General features: G+C 38.4%; 1 protein-coding gene across 3 annotated transcripts; it reads right to left on the bottom strand.

Moving 5' to 3' along the window:
• Nucleotides 1-101: 101 nt before the first annotated feature.
• OLAH (oleoyl-ACP hydrolase) lies at nucleotides 102-11,875 on the bottom strand. Of its 3 annotated transcripts, none has more exons than XM_038128235.1 (7): nucleotides 11,744-11,875; nucleotides 5,313-5,444; nucleotides 3,550-3,688; nucleotides 2,879-2,978; nucleotides 1,698-1,867; nucleotides 693-778; nucleotides 102-449 (listed from the first exon to the last, which is right to left on the bottom strand). In XM_038128235.1, exons 2-7 carry the CDS (start codon nucleotides 5,440-5,442, stop codon nucleotides 319-321), a joined length of 756 nt encoding a protein of 251 aa, XP_037984163.1. In that variant the 5' UTR covers nucleotides 5,443-5,444; nucleotides 11,744-11,875; the 3' UTR covers nucleotides 102-318. The 3 variants fall into 3 exon arrangements, with proteins under 3 accessions (XP_037984163.1, XP_037984164.1, XP_037984162.1); XM_038128236.1 differs by having other exon boundaries at nucleotides 11,740-11,862; XM_038128234.1 differs by having other exon boundaries at nucleotides 10,908-11,750.
• Between the last annotated feature and the right edge of the window lie 9 nt (nucleotides 11,876-11,884).

An 11,884-nucleotide genomic window follows, 5' to 3' on the forward strand; every position in this document is an offset into this window, starting at 1 on the left:
TTTTGACAGGAGCAGACAAACAGTAGGAGAAGCTCTAACAGTAAAATAACATTGACGTAATTTTTTTGCAAAGAAGGTTATGGAATAAAATGAAGAGTTTGTACACGTGCAAGAGAAGAAGGAAAAGATGAAACCTTTTTTAAGACTCAAAGCCAATGTTTGTTTCCAAAACATCAGGAAAACTCCCCCTTATAAAGGATTACAGAGGAGGAACAAAACAACTTCGAGGCATAACTGCATGCAATGTGGGGAAAGAAGTGACTTATTACAAATTGCTGTGGACTAACCTTACCCAGCTATTAAAATTGAGGGAAATACTCATAGACCATTTTCTATGCTTCTTGTGATGTGTTTTATCAAGAAGCTTTCATTACATGGTTTCAGCAGATAAAGGTGATCTCCAGGAAGCTCATAAAAGGAAGTATCTCCACTTATTAGTTCTCGCCAACCTAAAAAAGATATTTAAAGTGTCAGAGAAATGTCAATTATTATGATAATTTTTATAACTATTTCAAAGCTATAATGTAATACTTTTTTTTAATCCCATATCAAGTTTTTGGTTCATATATTGAAACTGCTCTGTTGATTTGTTTCCTTTAAGAAGGAGGTGGACTCTAGAAAATTCTAGTTGATGGGTGTGATACAACAAGAAAATGTGTAAGTATAAGAGGAAAACCATTTAAGCAAAGTACCTTTTGCATCATATATTTTATCATCAGATCCACAAAAGTAGGTAATATCACAAGAGAAGAGGGTATTCATTTCTGTCTTCTCAAATCTGTGAACATAAAAGTAGTCATAAAACATTCCATAAGACACGTATATTTAAAATTTGCTTCCACATACAAAAAAGGTTTTTTAATTTCCTCCAAAGATTAACAAATTTCAGGAGTTAGATTATACAGTACTTCCATATAATGGAAGTTTCTTAGCTCCTTACCCTACTGCAATTAGATATAAAATTGTAAAGAAAGAAAGACCCAATAGTTAGGGGAAAAAAAGAGCTTCATCCTGCAATGAAAATTCACACCTACAATAAATAATGATGTTACATACTTATATACAAGTTCTAACATTTCAGCATCTTTCAGTGTCCGATTCCTAAGACCAAAATGGGTCCCACATCCAAGAGTGTCCTTGTTTCTACCGAGGTAGGAAGCCTTAACCATTCAGCTAAATGAGCTGTCATGTAATGTCCAGTGGGGACAGCAGTTAGGACACAGGAAGCCGGTTGCTGTCTGTGTGCCCAGAACACAGGGATTCTTTTTCCTGGTTAAGCTAGAGGACCTTGGATCTGGAGGCTGAATGTGGTGTTCCTGAAGCGGAGATTGTTAACCTCAGAAAACACAAGACACAAGAATATTCCATTTTATTCCATAAAAGACACAAGAATATTCCATTTTAGTAGCTGCTAACTTTAGATCGTAGGTGGAAGTGTAATTCTGCCATGATGGTTCACTACTGCAGTAACAGTTGTGGTTGCTGCAGTACGCAGTGTTTCATCTAGGGCTGAAATACCAGAAAACAAATAAAAAAGCACACAAAGGAAAAAACTATCTTTACTGTTTCTTATTCTTTTTATAACAGAAATGAGAACAAGTTACTAAGAAAGAAAAAAAAAAAAACCTTAACATGATCAGACAGAAGTAAAAATGTAAAATACAAATACAGAAGTAATACAAAGTTGTAAAACTTACGAAAAGGTCTGAAAAAGTCTAGCGTCTTCTTTGAAAGTAAGCGCCGTATCTCTCCACACATCTTCATCATGTGGAAGCTCAAAATTTCCTCCTAGAATCTCCATAATTGCAAGAAGGTCATGGTGTCCATCAGGTAGGACTATGCTTTTGACGGCAAGATATGCTGCAGACTGTCAGTACCAAACAAAGCAGATCAGATGTTGTATATAATATACTTTAAATAACTTTTTCATTAAAATTATTTTAGTAAAAAGTACAATAATTTTCCATCTCCAGAATATGATGGCTGATTCATTTAACATTCACAGAGAACACTTCATGGAAAGGGTTAGTAGACTGTGCTTACTGAAATTACAAACAATGAGTGAGCCAAGTACTCTGTTCTTCTGAAACTTATACAGACAAATAACTGTTAATATTATTTTGTTCAAGCTTGACTCTTACTATTGAAATACAACTAGTAAAATAATCTAAGAGAAAGAAAAACCTAGCGCTGGACATAAACCTGGCTAGTGTAGGACTGAAGAGACTTAATTGATTATGGAAATTTGTGGGAATAACCATTGCTTCCATGAATCACTAGCTCATACTCAGGACTGCTAAGAAGCCTTAGAAACTGAAGAACAGAAATACCAAATGCTGAATGAGGACAGGACTGGAAAAATGCCACTTCACTACTGTTTTTCTGAGAAAGACCAGCAGAACCTCAGAAAAAAAACTGATTAAAAATCCTACAAAGAATGAGGAGAGACAAAAAAATTGGACAAATGTATTGAGGGCTGATGCAGCAGGTTTATGAAAGACTAGGTAAAGACAGTCACTTCACACATTACACAGTAAGGAGGACCACTTAGAATTTTGGTTTGATTATTTTTGAGTGTTAAGCCAGTGGCCATACTAAATAACAGAATATTCAAAAAAGTTTTGTTTAAGGATTAGTTAGTTTAAGCATTAATTAGTTCCAGCATTAGTTTAAGGAGCTTGTTCTCCCAAGGCTAAGGTTAGCAGGAGTGAATATTATGTATTCTGCATCAACCTCAGAACACTTTTCACTCCATAGATTCTGAAGAAATGTTGATGTTATTAAAACTACTCTGCATAGCATACTGTAAAATATTATTCTTACTCTTAGTAGCTAATTTATGGTTCTGTTTCATAATGTTAATGATTCTGTAGCTTACATTTGGGGCATGTGCTGCTGACATGAAAAGATGGACTGGCTCCAGTCCGTACTTTTCTTTCAAATGTAGTGCAACGGCAAAACTCATGTATGTTCCAAAACTGCAGCAAAATAAGAAATTAAAGCAAAGTAAGTAAAAATGTACATAAAACCTGGAAAATATAAACATAATTTTAATTTCAGTCCTAACTGGCTATCTTGAACAATTGCTGAAACAGTACATGACATGCAGATTATAATGATATTAGTTTATTGACATGAAGTGTATTCCTAAGCAGTCTAATTTTGCAAATAAGACCTTTTCATATTTTCTTTCTTTTAATAGTCTCCCTAATTTTCAATAAGAACAGTTATTTTGAATACTTGAGATGCAGCAATCTTTAAAATCTGTGTTTCATGAATTCATATAGATCAAGCACTGGCACAAATATTAACAATAAATGCAATTATAATTTATTTGAAACATATGCTCAGATGTTGCACCTGAAGGTATAAATAAATGACCAGAGTCTTTGAAAGCAACTGCATGTTTTAGGATGACTTGACAGAAGATCCTTACAAAAGCATATTTTTCCTAAAGGTTTTGTAAATAAAAGCAAGTAACTCTCTACTCCTAGAGTTCAGAAATAGAAGCTCCTTTACCAGGGTATCTAAAAATGTATATATTTTTACCTGTGACCAAAAAATGCAAATGGTTTTTCTTTCAATTCTTTTAACAAAACACTTGTAACTTCATTAACTACACTTGTCATGTCTTTTGCAAAAGGCTCTTCAAGACGAGTTTCTCTTCCAGGAAGCCTTATACAGAATACTGCAGAAGAGGTGAAGGAAGGGAGGGAAAACAATTATAGTTATTTCAAATAGATACAGTAAAATAATTTTAATTATTTTTTTAATTATTCTGCAGAACATACATACTATTTTAATTAATCCTTCTTACAGCTGATCCTGTGCACTTGCTTGCTATTGCTGCTACTGTGATTTGATCCTGCAAGAGATTAGGTTTCCACCCTTCCTTTAGTCTCAAATGTTGCCCCTCCAGCTGATCTGATTGATAAATGCCTTGGGTCAGAATCCACAAGATCCTGATTTCAGCTGAGATTTGAAAGCAACTTTATTGTTATAAGTTTTATTAACAACTGCAAATTCATCAATTTCAATAATAGTAAGTTTGAGGGTTGTGTAAAATAGATCCTTTCAAGGGCAGCATTAGTAAGTGAAACTATATTAGAGTTGTACAGTCCCTGTTTTCTTCTTTGACAGCTCTTCAGCACTGCACATTGGAAAATGTGGAATCATAGTGCAAATTGGTGGATGTTTGTATTTGTAGTTTCATTTACAGTTATTTATATTTATAAAGAAGGAAATTTACATGCTTTTACTATTTTCCTTTCAAAATTGAGGATTTTCCTCTCACTGTTTAGTGAAAGTAAGGAATTAATAGATCAGAAAAAAATGTTGATTTTTTTCAAATCTCCTTGACATCACGCATACTGCTAGTTATGTAGAAGTAATGGGTCAGACACAAAGAGACAGACTCTTCTAGAAGAGACAGACTAAACCACAACCTAATACCATAGATACCAGTAAAGAAAAGTTTGCATCTTCTATACTTTCTGCAGAAACCATCCCTGAAAGAACATGCTGTGGCCTGACTTTATTCATCTGTGTCTGCAGTTGGTCCTAGGCCTTTTCCTTAGTAACTTTCTTGGAAGTAGTTCCCATGGACAAAAACTTTTTCTTTATTCTTTTTTGTTTTTCCCCTATTTTCAAGGAAAAATCAACGTGCAGCTGCTTACCAGAAAGTATACTTGCATTTAGAGGACTGGTAAAACTGCAATTGCAATGCTCATGAATATGAAATTATTTTTTCTTTGTGGAAGATTTGGAAAATGGCCTTGGTCCCTCTTCAAATAGGTCAAGCAATGGATCTTTTTAGTGCTGATATATCTTGTGAGCAATGAGAATTACTTCATAGTGTAACTAAACGTCATTTCACTGTTATAAAATTCACAGATTAAATTTCAGTTTTGATACAAGAAGTGCAAACACTGGATAAGAGACACTCTGCAGCCTCTCAAAATTAAAAATAGTTCTCATATCTTCACTGTTAACCTTGCTTATCAACAATATTCAGTGTACTTCTGTTTCTGAATCATACCAGTAGTTCCTGAAGCATACTATACTTTTGTGAAATGTAGCTCTGAGGATATAATTTTTTCACCCAATCAAATATAATTTGATTCAAGGTGGTATAGAAAATGTATCCTAGTGGAAATGCTAGTTCCTAATGAATGCTAGTTCCTTCCTTTCTGGAGAAGACACATTGAATAAAGTTTGTGGTGCTCTTAAGACTATTAAATTACATTTTTTAAAAATGGCTGATGTGTATTTCAGAATTGCTTAACTTCTACTGCAACTACAAAATTACTAACCTTCAATTGAGTCGCTGAAGAGTCTGCCCCATTGAGCAAGTTGTGAAGTTCCACTTCCAGCCCATGGAAAGCAAATCAGTCTACAAACAGCATTTGGCCTTTTTTGTACACAAGCAACCAGCTTTTCCATTTCTTAAAACAAAACAAAACAAAAACAACCAAAAAACCCCACCATCATTCTAGAACAAGACTCTTCAGATATAAGAAAATTAGAGTGAATTAAGTCTAAATTGAAACAACAGGGTGCAATAGTCTCTGTCATCAAAACTGCTTGTGTTACAACAACTATCTGCTAGATATGAGATAATCTTCCTGCAACACTGTAAAATAGTTCTGCTTTTATAAATGGTGGTAGAATAGTATTGGGCAATTCCCTTAGTTAATATTTGCTCAGTCACTGACCACAACAAACATTATAAGCAGCAAAACAAATTGTTAAGAGATTTAAGGAAGACCATTTACAAACATAGGTTTTTAGGATATACACAAAAATAAAAGGTCCATCTGAAGAACCTAGAAAACACAAGGACAACCTAGTTCAATGTTCTCTCTATCACAGTGGTAAAACAGATGTCAAAGCCACAGTAGGATGTTGTTTCTTTACATATATATCCTATATGACATCCATGAATTACTCTTTCATGTAATTTTCCAGTGTCCTCTTGAACAGCTGGCATCCATGACATCCTCTTGCAATGAGTTGCACAGCTCCACTATCTGATGCATGAAGAATGAATCCCTTTTTCGGTTTTAGTGGCTCAGAGAGTAACCTAAGTCAAAGCTGTAGCTGAGATGCAGACTCGTCCCCAGCCATAGCTGTGTCTGATCATGCTGCTGATGAGACAATCTGTCCCTTCCCAGCTTCTTGGAACATAATGCTCTACCCCAGCCTTTTACTCAGCACTAGCAACTACATAGCGATGTAGTAAGAGCACATTGTTTATCAGGCTGTAAACGAATCCTGTAGTTTAGTTTTCACCTACATCAGTGTCACCATCCTCCTTTTGAAAATGAAAGGGGCCTTTTATGACCTTTTTGGAAGCTTTCACACATTTCATCGAGCCAGACAGGTGCATGCTGATACTACATATACAGCCCCAAAGTTTGGATGCAAATGACACATCTGTGCTAACCTAATTGAGTAATTTGCCTTTAAGGATTATTTTACAACTCTCCCTGAAACAAAGAACTTGCAGAGTCTGTCTTACTGGTTTGAAAGATATATTCAGCCAACCTAATTTTCATTCACAAGAAAGAACTATTACAAGAAAGAACTATTACATTAATACATAATCTTCTTTGGGGTACAGTTGAATCCCAATTTATTTGAAATCTAAGCATATCTGGTTAGGGAAAAGTCTTTTTTTCTCATTTTTTATAAGACAAGACAGCAATTTTAAAAAATTGATTATTATTTCCAAACTGTCTTTATATTTTCATCTACTTCCACCTATTGGCCTTATACCTGAGATCTAACTTTGACCCTATTATAACAAAGAGAGGATACATAAGAATTCTTCTGCAAAATCAAGATTTTCCTAGATTGTAAGCTTTTCAAAAGAAACAAGCTTTTATTTTATTCCCTATAAATTTAAAGTTAGATGCATGATCTGATTAATTAATGGCAGAAAAATCTACTTTAGAGTGTTCACAATCAAAAAGAATGTTTCTTGAACTATCAGCAAAGAAATGGCCCAGTCAGTGAAAAAAAAGAAAACCCACTGAATTTTAAGAAAGTATTTCCTGGCTTTTTTCTCTTCACATTTAGAATAAGCTGAAAATAAAATTCTAGTTTGATAGAGATCTGTATAAAAGATTAAGAGCCGTCATTTAAATCACAGAACAACTTAGGCTGAAGGGGACGTCTAGAGATCATTTAGTTCAGATCTTCTCTTGTAAGGTGTTGAGTATCCCCAAGGATGGAGACATGGTAACCATGTTCCAGTGTTCAATCATGGCTCATAGTGAGGATACTTTTCTATCTATATGCTTGTTGTCCCTTGTATCCACAAGTCTTCTGTCTTTTTGCTGAGTACAGCCAAGAAGAGCCTGGCTCTGCCCATCCTTCTATTAGGCAGGTGAAGATATCTTCATTTGGCACTCCCCTCTTAAGACAAAACCAATTATCTCAGACTCTCCTGTACATCACCCACTCCAGTCACAATTGCAGGGGACCGTGCCACTCTCACTTCAGTATCTCAATATCCTTCTAATACAACAGAATTAAAAATGGACCCAGATGCGGTCCATTTCCAAAGAAATTCTGGATCATTTTTCAAACATGCTTTTGAAGCAGGCTTTCAGGGAATGACAGACTTTTTACAGGAGCTTTATTTATTGTCATGGCATCACCTTATAGTAGGTGGACAAGTCTTAATTGAAAAGCTCAAATGAAAACACAAGCAACAACAAAACTGCTTTCACGCTGACCAGCTGCTAGGACAAATGGACCAACAGCCCCACCCAGCAGGGAACAGAAAGCCCAAGGTAAAGAAACACCAAGTGCTTGCAGCACAGGGCTGCAAGATATTTCCCCAAGGAAAATATATCCTATGGCTGTGTATATATATCCTATATATATATATATATATATATACATACATACATATATATATATATACACAGTCTAAAAATCCGTGGACAAAGTCTTTGTGAACTGCAGGAGTGTGGTACTTGCCAGTAGGGCAGTCCAGGACCTAAGAGGCCTCTCAGGTATCCAGGAACTTAGAAACCCTCCATAGCAGACCTGTGTCATTTCTACATACAGGAGTTAACCCCTTGTCTGCAGATTCTGGAAGCCAGGGAAAAAGCAATCATTTCCCAGGTGGCAAGAAAATCCAAGTCTACTCATAAAATTTACATTTAAGGTAGTCCATTCACCTCCCAGCAATAAGCACGGAAGTGGAGTAGTGAGCCTTGGAGTCAAATGATCAACTTCATGGTAGGTATGGAGTCTGTTATCAAAGCTATTGGAGTGCTCACAGCTAGGCATGTATCTGAGACACCTGGCTGGGCATTGACCACTTGGCATCTGCAATCCTGTAATAACAGAGCTGTCAGGCTGCAGGACAGTTAGGCAGTGATTTTATCTTCTTTTACTGATTTTATCTTCACAAGAGAAACACAGTTTGTATAAATGAAAGACACCAACGTCTCAGTGTTCTAAACATTGTAACACAGTTGAAATTTTTTATTTCTGCATCTGTATCAGCACCTTACGTATTGCTGTATCACACCCATTTGGCCACATTCATTATTCACATAACCCTTTGAAAAAGTTTAAAAATATGTTTGGCAGGGTAGGCATTTAAACTTTCTGGAAAATTACAGGTTTATGAAAATAGGTGTCCAGTTAGAGAAAAAACATCTGTTACATGCACTGTAATATTTATTATATGTTTTTTAGATTTGCAGATTTATATCCCTAAACATTTTCTTTCTCAACAAAAGCAGTGGTGCAATCTTCCATTTAAGAGACAGCAAAATGCATAAACCACAGGGAAAAAAAAAGTGGGAAGCCATATCTCAGTAGCTCCTGAGTTCAGAAAAATACTGGTGTTTGCATCTTGAAAAATAAAGACTTCAGGAAATCCTTTGTCTTTATGCCTAGCTGCTATAAATTTATGGCAAAAAAGTATGGAGCATATCCATCTTATTAGTCATATTTTTCCCAATAACATATCTCTCAAGGCTACATTTTTAGCACACTATATTTGAAATTGGTAAATGTCATTGCTAACATCTAATAGCTGCTGATGAAAAAAAAAATTGTGTCATTACCAACTGAAATCACATCCTCCAGAAAGCTGTTTACTCATCTCTTTGCTTCCTCTTGATAAAAAAATCTAGGACATTATTACAGAGGAACTTTTTTGTGGAACACTTGCATCTAATAAGCTCAAAGTATCCCTAATGCAAAATTATTGAAAGAAATATTAAAATCACACAACATGCATTCTCAACATGAACTTTACTACTTGGACCTTCCAGGGCGTTGAAATTGCCAAATATACAGACCGTGTGGATGTTTCAAAAACAAACACAAGGAGCAGTATAATCTCCCCTTCTTTTCTACTGCTGCTGCTGTCATCCTAGTTCTGCTATGGTACAACCCCCTAACCTTTGCTCAGATTTTTGAGGGAATGGCTCAGTTGAGAGGAAGAGCTCTAAAGCAGTCCATAGAGTTGAATTGTGAAAGAGAAGAGAGATAAAACTGGAGATAAAGGCTGGCGCTAGGCAAGTAGCTCAACAATCAAGAGGAAGGATATCAATGTGGAAAGATAATTACCATTTCAAGGGAAAAAATGAATTGGGAGATTGCAACCTCCTGTTTAGTATCTTAATTGATAATCTGAATGAGGGGATTGAGTGCACCCTCGGTGAATTCTCAGACAACACCAAGTTGGAAGGGAGGTTGATGTGCTGGACTATCAGGAAGGCTCTGCAGAGGGATCTGGACTGGGTGGATTGATGGTCCAAGGCCAGTGGTATGAGATTCAAGAAGACCAAGTGCTGAGTCTTGCTCTTGGGTCAAAACAACCCCATGCAGCACTATTTAAAGTGGAGGGAATAAGGTGGAATGGGGGGATGTTTTAAGTGATGGGTGTTTGTCTTCCCAAGTTGTTACATGTGACAGAGCTCTACTTTCCTTGGGATGGCTGAACACCTGATCATGGGAAATAGCAAGTTAATTCCTTGTTCTGATTTGCTTTTCTGTGCAGCTTTTGCTTTCCCTACCCATGAGATTTCTAACTTTTACTCATCTGACCCTCTCCTTGATCCCACTGGTAGGTGAGTCAGTGGGCAGTTGTTGCATGGGGCTTGGTTGCTGGCTGGAGTTAAACCATGACAGTAGGTAATGGGAAGCCATTTCGGCAGCAAGAATAACAAAAACAAACAGAAGGTGCCACTGCTGCAGATGCAAAGAGGAAAGAAGTCACAGAATCACTAGGTTGGAAGAGACCTTCAAGAGCATCCAGCCCAGCCCTAACATCTCAACTAAACCATGGCTCCGAGTGCCACATCCAGTCTTTTTTTAAACACATCCAGAGATGGTGACTCCACCACCTCCCTGGGCAAACCATTCCAGTACTTCATCATCCCTTCTATATAAAACTTTCTCCTAATATCCAACCTGTATTTCCCTTAGTGCAGCTTAAGGCTGCATCCTGTGCTTCTGTCAGTCGTTGCCTGGAGAAAGAGATTGACCCCCACCTGACCACAACCACCTTTCAGGAAGTTGTAGAGAGTGATAAGGTCACCTCTGAGTCTCCTCTTCTCCAGGCTAAACAACCCCAGCTCCCTCAGCCGTTCCTTGTAGGGCTTGTGTACTACACTGGGCCTCACATGCCCTCCCCAGTACAGGTGGTGCTTCACTATGGGGTGAAATGTTTGCTCTAGCATGTGAAGACTGCTCCAAATGCCACTTTGGCTACTGCTTACTCCTACTCCTGTGGAGCTGCAAGTCACATCCCACAAGCATTTCTCCCACAGAACATTTGAACAGGCAGCACAGAAACCCATCAACCCAGACCTGCTCCACAGAAACACCCTTGCTGTGCCACTGCCCACCCACAAAGCAGTTGGGCCACTTACTCTGGGTGAGGAGTCCCATGGACCAGCCAGGGCTTGCATCTGGTCTGAGTCTTGCTAAGGACACCACAGGAGTTAAGAGCACAGCCCATGAGAGACAGCAGCTGTGAAGATCGCCTGCCTGTAGTGTAGCCCCAGGTGCACCTTCTTCCCATGTCACAGATACTGAGTTCTAAGGATTACTGAAGTCCAACTCCTGACCCTACGCAGGACAACCCAAGAATCACATCATGTCCCCGAGAGCATCTTCCAAATGCTTCTTGAATTCTAGCAGGCTTGGTGCTGTGACCAGGTTTCTGGGGAACCTGCTCCAGCGCCCAATTACTCTCTGGGGGAAAAACCTTTTCCTAACATCCAGCCTAAACCTCTCCTGACACAACCTCAGGCCATTCCCTTATTTCCTGTCACTGTGCACCACAGAGATCAGTGTCTGCCCCTCTGCTTCCCCTCATGATGGAGTTGCAACTGCAGTGAGGTCTCCCCTGTCTCCCCCAGGCTGAACAGACCAAGCGACCTCAGCCACTCCTCATGTGTTTTCCCCTCTAGACCCTTGACTATTTTCATAGCTCTCCTTTGGAAGCTCTCTAATAGTTTAATGTCTTTTTTGTATTGTACTACCCAGAACTGTCCCCAGCACTTGAGGTGAGGCCGCCCAGTGCAGAGCAGAGCAGAGCAGAGCAGGACAATGCCCCCCCTTGCCGGCCTGCTACCCTCCAGTACACAGCTGGCCCTCCTGCCTGCCAGGGCACTGCTGATTTATATTCAATTTTGCATCAGCCAGGAACCCCAGGTCAAGGGACATGAGGTCTCCAGCCTCTCATTCCCCAGTCCGTACGTACGTCCAGAGTTATCCTCTCCCAGGCGCAGACTAGCACTTGCCCTTATAAAACTTCACACAGTGGCGACTGCCCAGCCCTCCGACTGGCCCAGGTCTCTCAGCGGAGCCCGTCTGCCCTCGAGGGAGTCAGCACCTCCGCCCC

The sequence above is a fragment of the Motacilla alba genome, chromosome 2 (assembly GCF_015832195.1).
Source record: "Motacilla alba alba isolate MOTALB_02 chromosome 2, Motacilla_alba_V1.0_pri, whole genome shotgun sequence".
Lineage (NCBI taxonomy): Eukaryota > Metazoa > Chordata > Aves > Passeriformes > Motacillidae > Motacilla > Motacilla alba.

Coding starts and splice junctions, on each gene's coding strand:
- OLAH (XM_038128234.1), bottom strand. Junction 1,868..2,878: donor CAGCAGCACATGCCCCAAAT/GTAAGCTACAGA, acceptor TGGTACTGACAG/TCTGCAGCATATCTTGCCGT. Junction 450..692: donor TAAAATATATGATGCAAAAG/GTACTTTGCTTA, acceptor TATCTTTTTTAG/GTTGGCGAGAACTAATAAGT.